The sequence below is a fragment of the Poecilia reticulata genome, linkage group LG22 (assembly GCF_000633615.1).
Source record: "Poecilia reticulata strain Guanapo linkage group LG22, Guppy_female_1.0+MT, whole genome shotgun sequence".
Classification (NCBI taxonomy): Eukaryota; Metazoa; Chordata; class Actinopteri; order Cyprinodontiformes; family Poeciliidae; genus Poecilia; species Poecilia reticulata.
Window position 1 is genome coordinate 6,158,000 of NC_024352.1, and position 16,425 is coordinate 6,174,424.

The window sequence follows — 16,425 nt, forward strand, 5'->3', positions numbered from 1 at the left end:
TCAAGATCCATGTTCTGAATGCAAAATTTCCAATTTTCCTTCTTAATCCTAAAAAAATTAACCTTTCCGCATCCAAACAGATGTTTTTGTAAAAAAGAGGTAGACCACCTTGATGCTGACTTCTCCCTAGACATCAGCCCAGGCCTCCTGTGCTCTCCTGACCTGCCCTAATTGGTGCCAATCTGGACCTTTCTAAAGCATATGACGCAGCAAGCTTCATTAAACAGCTGCAGTGTTCGAGGAGCCAGAGCCAAGCTGCTCCTTCTCGTCTACCAGCAGAGTCTGTGCAGCATGACTATGATAATGATCACCATTAATTTTGGATGTTGCCCAAAGCAAAGCAGCAGATGCACCAAGCTGAGAATTAGGATGCTATTGCTGGACAGAAAAATGCTTGGACATCTGTTTGTTATGATATCATTTCTCTTTTTTTTTTGTTTAATTCCTGTTTTTCATCCATCTTTCTGCCTTTATAAATCTCACAGGGAGACATATTGATGTGCCTCGTTGAATTTCAGTGAAATTTTCTCATTTATCCTGGATTGCACACGGTTTTAAAAAGCAGAAATGCTTTGTGCTACAATGACATCTTGTGTCTGGTTTGGGTACTACAAGCCCAGTTGGATTCGGGCAACCACCAGCAGTGTTTCATCACTACTTGTCTATTGTGGAACATTCAAGAAATTGTTTTTCTCTCTTACCATCCGAATTGTCGAAGACTGTTGTGTGTTTGACAAACGCAACATCACCGAGGTTCTCAGCAACACACCTGAGAGAGGAAAAACAGTTAACTCCACTTAACCTATGGGAAAAAATCTATAGAAACACATAACCAGACTTTTATTTGGCTCTCAAATTCAGTAGGAATAGTAGGGGAGGTGATAAGCATTTCTCTCTATGACCTACAACAAGCAACAAGTCCAGACATGTCGCTAAAACAATAGACTTTTCTGTTCTACCATCACAAACATGAAGATGTGGATTTCCCTTAACTCTTCTGATAATTTACTTACAACTTTTGACTATGAGGAATTGTTGAGAAAAATTATTATTTTGAGTGTTTAACACAGTTTAAACCTTTTAGAACGAATTTCTTAAGTTTGAACAGGTTTGTGTTAGTGATTTAAAACCCGAAGAACTATAGGATCTGCAGGAGAGCTTCAGCTCAGACCCCTGGGGTCTTATCATTAAAGACAGGAGGTCATAAATTAACATATGCAGGGAGGTGGAGGACATTATCACTTGAATTACTGTGAGAAAGGGAACTTTGGTCGGTTCACGTAACCAGGATAAGAAGTCTTCCAAAACTAACATCTGACATGGTGCAAAAAACTGAATATAACATAAAATGTTTTAAATCACTAACATTTAATTTGTAAGACATTTTTCTTAGTTATTAATARCATGTTTTGACTAAAAATTCTATTATCTWGTTTTAGAATTAATTTAGTTAATGATGAATGTATTTGAAATTGTATTATTTCTGACTATATTGGAATCACATGAAAATGTTTTGTTTAGTATTAGAAAATACTTAGGTTTATGGTGAATGAATGTCTTAAKTCTTATTTGTTTCTAATTCCTAATTAGAAACAGGAATTGTACTTCATTATTTTCTGTTTATTATCTATTGCTTTTGGTTTGATATCAGGACTAAACTTTGGAGATGCTGAGTGCAGAAGAACAAATTGGATTTTTGGAGAACTTTTCATTGAATTAAAAATAAAGTATTAAAGGTTTGTTCCTGGCAGAGCAGAAGAGAAACCAGAATTTCACAGCTACCTGTGAGGTTCCTGCATCTGTTTCTCTTTGCCCAGATGGCTGTAGAGCCACAGGAGGCCGGATAGTGTTAAGAAAATAAATTTAAAATAAGTTAGTTTTAGAATTTATCATGACTTGATTGAAATGCCATAATTATAGTTTTAAAATTTATAACATATTCTGACCTATTGATATATTTTACTGTAGTTAAAGCAGATTGTTTGCCAAGATCTTCTGATCTGCTCTTTGTCTGTTGGGAAACAATCAGTAGGAAGTTCTAGCTTTTCACATTGATTTGTGAAAGCCATAAACCACCATGAATTCGGAGAGTCTGCTTACACCTTATTTAACAAAAGGTGTTTGATCTTGCGACCAAACTGCGGGACTTTTTCTAAAATTTAAAAGGGCCAGAGATGCCTTCCAATTGGTCAAGTAGAGATACGCCTTATTTGAATACATTAAAGAGGTAAACACACCTACAGGTATAAAAGTTTGTGCACAAGGGAAACAATTCAGAAAAAAGCTGATTTATTTTACTTCTGCACCAGCTCTTTCTCCAAGGACGTCCTTGATATTTCTTTGTCTTCTTGTCTCAGGTAACAATGTTTGTATCTGTCTTTCTTTAGTTTCCTGTACTATCTTATATTTTCTTCTGATTGGATTAAATCCTGTAATTCTGTGACGTCAACACGCATTGTTGTGTTTTTGTCCCCGCACGTGGCCACGCGAGAAAACCCGGGATCAAAAGGAAGTATCAGAGCCAGAGTTTTGCTAAATTTAACAGTAATATAAAAATTCTTCCTTAACAGAATCCAGTTGGATTTTACTTCAGTGTATAGAAAACCACATCATGCTAACTGTAATGTATGGGGAGGGGCATCTGGGATGATGCATGCCTGTTTCTATTCGCTGAATAAACCCAACAAACCCTGAAATACGAGGATGTTATGAAGAAAAATCGAATGAACTAAACTAACAAACCCTTGTGTTTTTTGGCCAGAAAATTATCCAAAGCATATGAAGAAATCAGAATGATCTAAGTGAGTCCAACAAGCTGAAATCACCACAAAACACGGGTCACTCTTCAAAATGACTTGAAGATTTTTGCAAAGTTTCATGAATGGGTGTGCCAAAGTCTGATACTGAGCAAAAGTTGCTGAAAAATAGTGGTACTGCTCACTACGGTTTTACCTGCTATTTTCTTTCTATAACACTTGCACCACTCTTGAACTGTAGTCAGTGGCACAAAATGATTTCAAGGGGCCACACTTTGAAGACAAAAGGTCAAAGGTTGCACACCAAAGTCGGTCCTCGAGGGCCGGCATCCTGCATGTTCTAGTTTTAGCAGGCACAGTTTTCAGCATGTCAAAGTTCTTCTTAGGCCTTGTAACGAGCCATCGTTTGATCCAGGTGAGCTAAAAACCAGGGAGAGGATGCCGGCCCTCGAGGACCGACTTTGGGCACCACTGGCTTAGACGCTTCAGCCTTGTGAAAGTAAAACAGATGGGGTGTCATTAATTGTGACACTGGTGGTATTTGGATGTGGTGCAATGTAAATGCCTCATAATGTACATAAGTGCGTAGAACTGATATTTAAGAGACAATTAAAGACTCAATCGATGCTCTTATTCAGAGCCTTTTTATAGCTTCTGTTCTTGATTTATTTTCTGTTTAGATTTTGTTTGTTCTCCATATTGTATAGCTTATATTATAAAACACAAGTGCTTTTATGTTAAAAGCTTGTGCAAAGCCAATGGGTAAACTTCCTTCTTATACAAGTACCTCTAATTTGTGATTTGCCTTTTTGAGCAAGACTATTTGTTTCCCAGCAGGCACATTTTTCCAGGTTCCAGTGGATCTATCGGACATAGATGATCAAATACCCCGACTCCAGGTGTTGTTAGTCGGCTATTGGTGAAGGAGTCGTACCTCAGGGCCCCTGCCTCTCCGTAATGTCTCTCTTTGTGATTGTTGGCACAGATGTGTCTGTCGTTCTCGTCTCCGATGCAAGCCTCACAGAGGTTCTTCGGGTTGTTGCCTCTGGGATCATGCAGAGGATCCTTAATGCCGGGCACACAGCTGTAACCAAAGAAGTTCCCCACCGCTGGCAGGAGAAACAGAGAACAAGTCAGCTGAAATTAGACACTAATAAATGTTGTTTTTGCATTATTTTTTTCTTATGTCTGCTTATTTAATGTTATGTGATTACATTTAAACTAAAGTCCAAGAAAAAAATACACAATGAGAACACAGTTTTTCTTGGTAACTAAATCTTCCTCTCTGTTCTTTCAGAGTGTTTTTGAGTGTTTCATCTCATTCCCACATTTCCACATCCCACCTCCATCCATTCCCACCTCTCTGCTTCCCCCACTTCCTGACTCCGGACCTCTCAAATACCTTCCACGCATCAGTGTACACCAACACACACCCGCGCGCGGCCGTCACGCTTGGCTTCACCTTTGGGGAAATTGCACTGCTCTCCTATGCTGATTTGGGACGTGTTAACCAAGTAGCCGATGGGAACCGTCCAGCCCACCGTGGTGCGGACGCCGGGGTGGCAGGAGCTGCGCTCATGCATCTCTAGCAAGGACAGGTCTGAAGAGGAGCGCCGGGCCATTGCCACCACATAGTAGCTGATTCCATCTGGAATAAGGCGGTCAGACACACGTTAAGAAACCGATCGATGAGGCAAAGCTTGTAATTAGCTGGTTTTGCATTGGAAAATGTGTTAAATGCATCAAATTTAATCTGTAAATACATTAGTTATCAACTTGCATGCACTTGGTTTAGTTAAATATCAATTTCATATATTTTTTGGAGACACGCACTTGGATAAAAAGACGTTCTGAAGTTTCTGTTGAGATCTAAAGTACCATCCCAATCAACAAATCTGCCTGTTACTTCCAAAAATTCTTACTATAAAATAAATCAAACTGGCCAATGTCGAAATCGTTATCGTCCAGAAAAAGCCTGATCAGTGCATTTCTGCCAAATGTTGTTCTTCTACTGGAAACATAACTGTTGAAACATTTGGCCAAAAATCCCTAGTGAGCTAATTGTACTAAGTGCTCCAACACGTGCCTTACCTACCTACTCCATTATGAGACTCCCCTGCTGCGAGCTCCAGGCCATGGCAGAGACCCGCAGCGTAGATATCATCTGCAAACATCGAAGCTGCATCTGCTGTGCCGTTCTGAGAAAACAGAGATGCCTTCATGTAACCTACTAACATACAACTAATAACTAAATGCAAAAATAATACCAGATTTATATATATAATTTATTTCGTTTTTTATTTTAATAAAACAACACATCTTATTGCATATGTATTGCAGTGTTATTTTTATTTTTCACCACATTGTGAAAACTAAGTGATATTTAAAGAATTCAGTCAAAATTGTTGCGTATTTTTCACAGAGTTAGAAATGGTTTGTAGAGCACAGGCATCCCATCTCCGTCTTTGTGCACCTTGATTTTCTCCATGCAGTCTCTGGTGCTCAGGCCGCGGACACACATCAGCGATCCCCTCACATTCCTAGCCGTGGCATTGCCGGCTAAATCCAGGCACTTCTGCTCCTCGGCATCCGATAGCACACACCAGGAGACTGAATCAGAGAAGATTTTTTATTTTTTTTTTCCCCCATTAAAACAAGATCACATGAAAATGTCTGTGTTCTCTAGAAACAAATGTTCCCTGTAAGCCTTCGACTGGCTTACCTGTAGCTTTCTGATTGGAGACGCAGTTGACGCTCAGAAGAGGCAGCAGAAGCAGGAAGGTCACAGCAAATCTTCTCTCCATGTCGACTCTGGTCTGAAACCGGCTTCAGAATGATTCTGTAATTCAGCAAAGATGAGGACCAGGTGAGATTCATTGGTTAGAAAAAAGAAACAATTCAGCCCCCTCCCTCTCGCGTAACCTCGCCACAGAGAGAGGAGGTATAAAGCAGGGTGAATGTCGTAGGGAGATTGGATGTAGAGAGAAGAAAACATCATATTATTCCTCCATCCGTGACTCTTAAGTCTAAGTCCTCATCAGATAATCCTTACCTCCATCTCTCGATAGTGGTGTAGTGTTTCTTCCTCCAATTATCCACTGAGATTTAAGCCCCGTAGACACCGTTCTGGTTGGCTCATGTCATCGCAGCAGCTCAGGTCACCTGGCACAGAGACTCGAGCAGGGGTCTTTAATTAAAAAAAAAAAAAGAAAAGCAGTAGACAATGTATCTTTGTGCCGGAGCGGTGTTCGTGGAGAATAGATACCGAATAGGTCTTGCTCCGACTCACCAGAGTACACAGCTCCAAGAAAGCAAGAACAAACAGCGTCTGCCGTTGTTCATGCCCAGCAGACCCAGAGAAGGGAAACGCATATCATCTACTGGAGACAATTAAACCATTTGTCTGTCTTTTTTTCACACCTAACAACGTCCGGCCACATAAAAGCCCATATAAATCTATGTAAATCTGTTGGGAAGGAATGCAAAACCAAATCTTCTGGGTCAGTTTTTTTAGTTGCAATTTAAATTTCATGGAGATTTAGAAGGTGTTTTGCAGCAGTCGCAGCAGCAGGCCTCCACTAAATGTTTCCAAAATACCTCAAGTCCTGCTGGAATAAGTGGAGCTGGTCTCTGAACGGCAGTTTTCAAGCCATGCCCACACATTGTCAATTGGATTTCGATCTGAACTTTGACTGGGTCGTTCTACCACATGGAATTGTTTTGATTTAAACCTCTGTGTCTAGGGCGACTGTTTTGCTGGAAGGTGAACCTCCATCCCCTCAAGTCGAGGGTATTTTACAGCTCCCAACAGGTTCTGCTCAAGGTTTAATTCTCTGTTTAGCTCCATTTAACTTCCCGGTCCTTACTGAAGAAAAGCTTCCCCACAGCATTGGCTCAGGACATAAAGGCTCATCTGGCCCTCGGGAACAATTTACGGCCTATAAATACTCCACAAGAACACAGAGGTTTGTTTTCTCCCTTCCAGGCCTGGAAGAACAAAATGACGTCTTTCTGTCCCGCAGCCCGGTTTCAGCATTCTCAAAGGTTCTCATTGACTCAAAACCAGGGCAGAATCATTCCTAGTATGGAGTCCAAAGAAATAGAGCGTGATCGGCCAGAAATTTGCTAAACTGACAAATAAGAGTTCTGCATTTGAGTACTTCACTTTATATTCTCACTTTACTGAGCATTCAGACTCAATCATACTTAATAAAAAACTACTTCTAGATTATTGTTTTATCATCTTGAAGTAAAACAATCTGGATGGTACTTTTGTTTTGCATTATAAACAAAAATAAAAAATACAAAAAACACACAAACGGAAAAATGCAGAGAGGAAATCCTAAAACTGCGTGACAAACTGCTTCCCGATAAGAATGGCTATATCTATCACATTTCAACATTCAATCATTATTTCATGTCACTGTTTAACAATGCAAAACTCTCTGTCTATTTCCAACCTTTAGCTACTTACTCCCATCCGTCATCAGTCACCCTGCACCTGCGTTGTTTTAAACTCGGTTTGTTTCACGTTCTCACAAATGGCTGCTTCTGGCTGGCAAGCGAGTCATTTTACAGTCAAAAGAGTAAATGGGTTTCCAGAGTTACTTCGTGTCAGTATTATGCTGCTGCCACCATATTTCACTATGCTGTGTTGGAAGTTATGTGTTGTGTTTTAGCATTCCGCCACACGCAGCGCTTCACATTTGGGCCATGAAGTGCAAGTTTGGTCTCATTTGACCGGATCAACTCCCCCCCCCCCATGTTTGGCACGTCCCACTTTCTTTCCACAAAGGGAGTCCTTGTTGCTTCTCCTCGGTTTCCTCTCTGATCCGTCTGCCGTGTTCCTCAGTTTGTTCTCTAATGTTCTCTGACCAACCTCTGGTCCCTTCAGCGAGCCGCTGCATTTCTACTCAGATCAGATTAAATCAGGTTAAATATTCTGTTTTATTGAAGTGAACTTCATTTGGAGGCTTCACAAAGTAATATTTGTGAACTTATAAAACAAAGAAAAAAAACATGCTGTGCATGACATAAAATTCAGATTTAAATTGATGAAGTTTGTTGTAAGGTGGGAAAATATGAATTTAAGTTGAGCAACAGAGACATATAGAAGCAGAGATTGTATTAGCAGCAACACAACCAGATCCTGATTTAATCAATAAAATCAGAGGTGTATGATGGTGCACATAATTTAATAGTGTACAACACATTTAACTGGAATGAGGTTGTAATATACTGCAATCTGACGAAAACATCCAACACTGCTTTTTTTTCCCCTGGAGAAGAATCACTGGAAGATATTTTTCCAGTAATCTGACTCTTGTTTAGGCTGCAACACACATACACACACACATGCACACGCACATGCACACGCACACCCCCACACGCGCACACACACACACAAAAATAACATTCACTATATCCCAAGTTGTTGTTTTTTTTGTTTTTGCCAAAACATCTTTAGCAATCAACTTGTTGAATTATGGCTGTCAAACTGTCTATTTTTTTATGTTTAATTTAAATTCTGCTACAGAAAAGGGAGAAAAGTTTTCCTTTGTGATAGCTTGCTAAAAACTAAATTTATCCTAAAATGAAAACAAATTGAAATAACTTTGGCTTAGATGGGTTACTAAGTAAAGATAGATTTTCTTTTAATTAAACAGTTGAAACTTCGCATAAAAAGGACAAAGCATCTCTTATCCATTCCAAATCATCTTAATTAAAAACCAAACATCAGAAGTAAAGTCCAGATGAACAGAACACATTCAGCTCATTTACATCTGCATAGTTGCTGAGATTTCTCATCTCCTCACAGGGGGTCATTTTCTATTTTCCTACAAAATGTTGCTCTGCTTCGTGTCTTTTGGACCTTATTTCATCTTCGCAAACATCAGCATTCACCCTGCATGGGCACTTACGTCCCTCTTTAACCATCATCGCTGTCATCTATGTCAAAGTTAAATTACCTGCAGCCAATTCCAGGAGCTGCTGCGATCTCACTGCATGAATACGTTCAAATATAAATGGGAGTTTGGAAATTATTGCACGCAAGGTGTATTTAGGTCCAAAACTAGTCAAACCTCAGCTCTAAAAAAACAAATAGTTGGGACCTTTACTGAATTCACCGATACAATTTGCTTAATTGAATGTTAGGCGTTAAGGCTGATTCACCCCTGTAGGTTCAGGGGCTCCATGGCAACAGCCATTACGTTATTGTTATTTTTATGTGACCCTTACCAACAACACTAAAGCATTCTTCTATCTATATGGATTTTGAACAGGCTTTCTTATATAACATTCTTATAGCCAAAAGAATGTTGGATTTATTAATTTTTTTTTAAAACAACATATTGCATTACACAAGAATTTCTAGGATCAGCATAATATCATCAAATAAAAATCGGGCCTATTTATAGGTAAAATTATGGTGGGGGTTGTTTTCATGATAAAACATTTATTCACATTTCTGTTTGCAAATTTTGGTCTGAAAGTTGCAAACAGAACAGGAAAAGGGTGAACTTTAAAATATAGTATTTATTGTGAGACTCCTAACAATTTAGAGTGATTCTGAATTCTGTTAAAGTCAAATCAGACTAAGTGACTTAACATTACGAGCTCTGCCAGGTGACAAAAAAACCCAACACAGATTATCTTGATACATCTGGCATTCAGCAGGAACCACCTGAACTTTCTTTCCTGAAACAGATATCTTAGAAGCAGGGGGGGAGGGGGGGGAGGAAAGGTGTAAGGATTTAGGTGACTGGCTATATAAGCAACGGTGAGACGGTGAAACTCTGCATCTGCAGCTCTTTTCACTCCTTCTCCCGCAGTAGTTCGGCAAAAGAGGGGCAAAGCTTACCAAAAGAAATGTGGAGAGTAATATTCCTCCACATTTACTCGCAGTGATGATGTGTAAAAACCTTGAAATGAATTAACAATTTATCGTAGTAGCGTAATCTCACCCTGAAAACGTTAGAAATATCAAGCCCTTAGTTTAAGTATTTAGCAGGAAAGTCTGTAGCGAAGCCCCCGGTTTTCTGATTAAATCTGGGTTCTGAGATGAGTTTAGACGAAGGTTGATTCAGTGTGTGTCTGCTGAATCATTCCTGCCTTGAGTTGACCATGTCTTTTGGATCCACTGTTGTTAATCAGCTAGAAAAAAATATATATTTTCCTCTCATCTAATCCCTTGTTCAGTTTTAAAGCATTTCAACAAAGAAACAAAGATTGTTCCACTTCCGAGGGTTGGGAGGTTTCATTCAGTCACAGCATCGTTTTGGTGACATCTAGTGGCGATACATGAGGAAGACATGAGAAAGAAAAGCAGCGTCTGAGTGACCCAATGAACTCTGTTTTGGGTGAAAAAAAAAAAAAAAAGAAAACCTCGTGACGCCTTCGTGACTCTTTATTATGTTGTTTATTATGCTGCGGGTAGACTACACTGTGCTGTTTGTGAGAGAGATGCTGGGGGAAGCCACATGCCTTGTGAGAAAGCAGCGCGCTTGAGCTGTGATTATGTAATTGGGACTAAAACATAACCAACCGTTCATCCTCTGGTTGGACTGGTTCCCGTTCAAACATCCAGTGGTGATTATGATCACAACTGCGCGCTGATCTACTTCATTATTTCCACAAAGTGTTTCTGCACATCCAATAAACCTGCTGGACCCATCGCAGCACTTTCAGGGTGTCGACTTCTAAAGTAGAACTTCAACACTGGCGTGATTAGAATCATATTGGATTGTTTTGTTTTGACTGGTCACGTCACTTTTCCCGCAACAAAGCACTCCACTGTTTTTGTGTCTTCACTCAATTAGTAGACACTCTAATTAAGTGTCTTAATTTGTGACACTTAATTAGTGTCACAAATTACTTACTTACTTAATTAATTAATTACTTAATTATTTTCATTCAGTAGTTTATTTTTTATTATTGTTAATGTTATGAATTCTAATAATGTAATAATAGTCTATATATATATATATATATATATAATATTATTAATAATTAATATTATTAATATTAATAATATTATACATCATGTATAATATTATTGTAATACATGATGTAACAACAATAATAATAATAATAATAATAATAATAATAATAATAATAATAATAATAATAATAATAAAGTTGTTGTTTTTTTTTGCCAAAACAAAATTTAACAGTGTTATTTACAGTTACACTCTATTTTGAATTGCGGTTTCTGCTAAATACCTCTTGTGTTACTTCTGTATACTTTCAGTGACGTTATTCTGCACTGCCGGAAAAAAAGGAGAGAGATTGAATGCTTGAATAACGTCACTGAAAAGTACACGGAAGTAATTAATACAAGAGCAACCACAACTCAAAATAGAGTGCATCTGTAAATACTTGAATCCAAACACCTGTGTGTGTGTGTGTGTGGGTGTGTGCTTGTGTGTGAGTTTGCGTGTACTTGTTTAGCTGTTCTACATGCATCTCTTGAATATATTTACTAACCTTCTGAAGACCAATGGCCGTTATGGGGACCAAATTAGGGTTATATGTAAAAAAAACTATTGCATTGTGACACTTTTATGAAATATTCATACCTAAGGATCACTTAGAAAGATCAATTAACGTAACAGTACCTGGAGAGAACCCACATATGATCAGGGAGAACATGCAAACTCCATGCATAAAGTCCTGGGTTCAAGACTTAGCATGGGATCTGAACCCAGGACCTTCTTGTTGCAAGGCAACAATGCTACCAACTGCGCCACAAAATCAAAATGTAAAAAATTATTTTTTATCAAATTTAACTACTGCATCTTTGATATAGGACCATGTGATAAGGTATGTTATGCTGTTTTTAATTCTGCAATTTATCTTTAGTTATTTTTTGTTTTTATTGTGTTTTCTCCATTGTTTTAGGAGTTGCCAATTTTATTTGCGTCGAGGCCTGTATCCTTTCTGACTTCCTAGATTTGTGTAAAGCCTTGCATTTCCATAGTGACCAGTTTTAGCAAAACCTGGCTTTGCATAGTGACCTAGATTTGGGCAACCTGAGTTTGCATAACCTGGGTTTGCGCAGTCTGGGTTGACATAAGGGCCTCTGTTTGGATGTCTTCTGTGTTCATCGGGACCTCTAACTGCATTATGCATTAACATTCATGTTCCTGTGATCCCCTGTTTGTGTAGGTCCATGTCTTTGCATGGAGACCCTTGGTTGCATGGAGGTGTGTCTTTCCTGGGACGTCCTGGAGAGAACCCACGTTGTCGGGACGTTGATTGGAAGTCTCCCTTTCATAGAGTGATGTCATAACTGTTGATGTCATTGATACCATTGGAACTGAAGTGTCTTGTTTAAATTAGTTGAAAATGTGTAGAATGTAAATTTGAACCTTCTTTCAAATTGTATTCAATTATTCTTTCCTCAAAATTCTACATACAAATGCCTCATTACGGCAATGTGACAAAATATTTTTGATATTTATGCAAATTTGTTAAAAAATAGAAACCCAAGAAATCTGCGAATAGTTTAAGTCAATTTAGAGATGTTTCACCTAACTCCATTTTTCTTTTCTACTTTACGATAAATTACCTCTAACAATGGCAAACTTAAAAAGTGTACTACTTGAATTAATTTATTACACACAGAACTCTGATCAGTGAATAACTGTAATCTATTTATCTCCTATGCTCAGGAAACCTCGATATAATTATTTTATAGATCAATTAGCAAAGCACATTAGCATATAGCCAATTTAATTTATCATTGGTTCTCACGGTAACTCTGCAAGTTATGTTCAATACAGGTATGAAAGAACGTAAAAATATTAACAGTAAAAAACAAAAAACAAACCAGAAAACCAAGTTTTGATCAAATAAAGGGGGTCAGAAAGACTGTAGTAGTTTATAGGCTAAACTGGAGACTCCCCATTCAAACCAGGTCTGATTGCACGTCAACAATTTAATCAACTAACACACATAACGCGTCTTTCTTGAACGTAAAATTCTTACGTAAATTATTCACCATTGTCTCATTGATTTACAGTGTGCCTGTCATGCAAGCGTTGGAGCTAAATCTGACCCGGTGCGTCGCGTCAGCACAAATACGTTGGTGAATCACAAGATGAGTGATTACTGATTCAGATGGAGATGAGAGAATCTGTTGGATCTTAGCTCAAAGTGCAGCGTTTTACATCCTGGCAAACTCCACTGACTTTTGCTGTTGTCTTAGCCTCATCTGTGCTGTTCAATAAAGTAAGTCGACTAGGAATTGCTCCTCGAGGTTTTAGTCGTTGCGAAGCAGCGTTTTACGCATTAGTGAGTGAAAACTCACCCACATGAGGCAAAATACAACACTGTTCGTGTAGCTGGAACTACAGGACAGGTCACAGCTTTTTGCCTTAAGCTGTAACAGTGAATCATACCCAACACTCCTCCACTACACATAAATAATCAGATTTAGGGATGAAGAAACGCTAAAACCAGTTTGCTGCTTGCTGTTTTATCTAACCTCAGAACCTTTTAGACTTAAATGTGAGTACTTAAACCTGAAATTTACATTTTATACAATTTGTTGGGTTGATAAAATGTTCTGCTGCTTTGAAGACCGAACTTCATGTTTTGAGTATATTATTATATAGCCTATTTATGTACATATACTTAGCTTAATTTTTGTCTGTACATATTTAGATTTGTGCTTTTAAGTGCCACCATGCAATTATAACTGCTAACGCTGAAGATGCGTTTGGAAAGGGGGAGAATAGTGGCATATTTCAGGTACAATTATAGCTTTAATCTTTCCAGAGAGAAATATGCAGAGCATTTTAATCTTACCTATTGCAGCGGGTGTGGGGTGTCTTCGAGGACAGAGCCTGAGACGTTGTCCAGGCATGCAGCTTTCACAGAGAGCCAACTATTATACTTATTAGTTATGCTGTGAGGCTGTTCAACTGGGTGGGTCTGGTGTTGAGAGGTTCTGGAAGCTTCAAAGTGAGCAATGAGCATCTGGGGAAGACAGACATAAAACGATGTGGTTCTTCTAAGACCTGATCTCAGTATTCAAGCATGATTTTGCTCAGCCTGGATGGTGGAGTCAGCGTTTGTCGCCGGAGAGGAAGATCGAGCAATGTGTGTAAAGGAAGCGGTAAGAGAGTGGAGATTTAGCACTGCGAATTACAAAGGGTTTTTGTTTAACAGAATTAAACTTTTCTTTCACGGAGGAGGAAGGAAATGGAGCTGATGCTTAGACCCTCCACCAGGAGTTTAGTGATTTATGGAAGTCTGAACCCTGTTTCTAAATACAGAACAAATTGAAATTATTGCTCACCTCTCACGTTATCAGTGCAATGCTTTCATTTCATTTATCACAAACGTCAGGGCTCCTTCTAGAGAAGGAGTTCAATGTGCATAGTATTTTTGTCTAATATAAAAATAGTTTATTGTCATTTATCAACCCCCAGAATATGAATCTAGTTTCATATTCTTTTAATTCAGTAAATATTCCGATCATGAGACTGACCTTTTCCACTAAATAGGAAATATAACTTATTAATGCTGTTAATTCAATTCAGTTCCAAACATTATTTATCTCTGTCAATTAAAAATCAGAGACATGAAGTTGGACAGAGAGCTCATAATACATCCAAAACAAATTAAAGCGTCAATATAGATGTGATCCATAATGACATATCAAACTAAGCAGTTCAATCATTGTGATTATCTCACAACGGTCAGGTTGCAGTTCAGGCGGTGAATTATGAACATAATTTAATCAATTCAGCTTGACCTTGTGTGTTATCTCGCCGCGTGTGGCTTTGCAAAACTCTGCAAATGCATGTATGTACGCGTCTTAACGAAATATCTAAAGTCAGTGCATGTTGGCGTTTGTAGCAAATGCTAAGCCTTTGGAGAGCAGAAGAAATCGGCTCTTTTTAGTTAAGCCGAGCAAAAATGATCCGAATCCACGAGAACAGTAGGACTCATTGCATCCAGGCACAGCAAGCATAGCTTTGAATTGAGCTGGTGGTCTGATGTGCTAAGTAACATGTTATCAACTTCTATCTATTCAGTCTTAATTGAGTAAAGCGCCAGCTTGTCTTCAGAGGCTGTCGGAGGACTCTGCTGCCCCACAATGCTTCTCGATGATACTGTTTTGGTGACGTCTGGAGACGAAAGCAGCCAGTGGGTGGGCTGGAGCCCTGCTTTAGGACCGTTTCACGCTGCGGATAACGTCGCTATGAATATTTGAGCCTCGTATGTGGACACACTGAAGCTCCCAGAATGAGTTAGAGGGCGCACCTCTGCCAGGTATGTGGTTTTTTTATTTTTTATTTTTATCCTTCCTGTCCCCGGCTGTCAAGAGTTAGCCCTGCGGTCCAGAGATAGCTTAGCTCGCTGGGCTAACAGCCTGTCCGACTGGCGCCTCTCAGGCGGCTGTGGACGGACAATAAACCAGTCTGTGAACGGCTCCTGCGTACCAGCAGGCCTCTGTTTATTGAGTTTTACCGTCAAAAAACATCCCGGTGGCGCTTCTTTATCCGTCTCTAAAGGCTCCGTCGTTGGATTTAAGCTACTCGTTTCTTCTGTGCTACTCTTGACTGCGGAGAATCTGTTCAAGTTGGTTAAAGCCAATCTGTGCAGCGAGCAGCTTCTTTATCAGCGGCTCCACTGCATTAATGTGATACTTTGAGGTAAAGCTTGTTCTATTTGAGTCATTTTTGTATTGCGATTTGATGCAGGGGCGATGCTAGATTCTGTAAACACTGGGGGCGGGGGGGCTTAGCCCAGACTGTAAGTAAGTAAGTTACAAACATTTTAAACTAGTTACTGCGCCAAAACAATTAATGTGAAGGAAACCGTAAAATTATGCCACCATCAAATGTATTGGTTAAAAGTTAAGAAATGGTACTTCTAATAGCTGAACATAGCTTGATTTCAAAATGTTTCCATTTATTGCACTGGAATGTACATAATTATTAGAATGTTAGTTAATTGATTTGTAATTGACCCTTTAATTAGCAAAAGGGTGTTGTTACTTGAGAATATATTTGTTGAGAGCAGCTACAATAAAATTTAAAAAGAAAATATTTAAGCTTACATTAACTTGGTTAAATCGTGAAATTAAGGCATGTACGGTTAATCAAGCATGTGCTCGTGCATCACATTTTGTTGATTATTTCTACTTATTTATGCCCGTTGGTACCTAAAAACATTCACTAAAAGAGTATTTGATTTGCAAAGAGTCGATTAGTTTTGTCTTCAATCAGACACGAGTTCTGTATGTGTAGTGTTTTGTTTGTTTCTTTTGAGGCTATTACTTAGGATTTCGCTAAAATCCCCACTAAAAAGGCAGCAAAGGTTTTTCCTGACCGTTCAGTGTTTGGTCAGAAGATGTGAAAGAGTTCTGTAAGTGAAGCTGGGTTATTGTAGGTTGAGGTAGTAACATGAAAATTGAAGTAAACTTGCTGACTCTGGGCAGGAAGCATTCAGAATCTGTTTCAAATTTAGCAGGTATTCATTTTTTTATGTACCAAGATCAAAATAATAAATAAATATAGCTGTGATACTTAAGTTATTGCAGAACTTTAGCACAGCTTTCTAAGTTTATGTAATTGTGTGTGTGTGTGTGTGTGTGTGTGTGTGTGTGTGTGTGTGTGTGTGTGTGTGTGTGTGTGTGTGTGTGTGTGTGTGT

At 38.8% G+C, this 16,425-nt stretch overlaps 2 protein-coding genes across 5 annotated transcripts in view; one reads left to right on the plus strand and one right to left on the minus strand.

The window, feature by feature from the left end:
* The window catches only part of otomp (otolith matrix protein), a 16,582-nt gene extending 2,878 nt beyond the window's left edge, over window positions 1-13,704 (minus strand). Inside the window, exons 1-8 of one of the 3 annotated variants that reach the window (XM_017302513.1) lie at window positions 13,569-13,704; window positions 5,809-5,943; window positions 5,479-5,595; window positions 5,230-5,366; window positions 4,852-4,954; window positions 4,219-4,404; window positions 3,691-3,865; window positions 702-769 (exon numbers count right to left, since the gene is read on the minus strand). In XM_017302513.1, coding sequence (XP_017158002.1) covers window positions 702-769; window positions 3,691-3,865; window positions 4,219-4,404; window positions 4,852-4,954; window positions 5,230-5,366; window positions 5,479-5,560 — 751 coding nt within the window. In that variant the 5' untranslated portion in view covers window positions 5,561-5,595; window positions 5,809-5,943; window positions 13,569-13,704. Of the gene's footprint in view, window positions 1-701; window positions 770-3,690; window positions 3,866-4,218; window positions 4,405-4,851; window positions 4,955-5,229; window positions 5,367-5,478; window positions 5,686-5,808; window positions 5,944-6,045; window positions 6,139-13,568 lie in introns of those variants that run through there. The other 2 variants (XM_008399317.2, XM_017302514.1) reach the window with 2 other exon arrangements.
* A 1,130-nt stretch (window positions 13,705-14,834) lies between these two features.
* Window positions 14,835-16,425, plus strand: part of acvr1l (activin A receptor, type 1 like) — a 7,912-nt gene continuing 6,321 nt past the window's right edge. For both annotated transcript variants that reach the window (XM_008399316.2, XM_008399315.2), the window contains exon 1: window positions 14,835-15,041. The gene's annotated coding sequence lies outside the window, so the exon portion shown is untranslated. The remainder of the gene's footprint in view (window positions 15,042-16,425) is intronic.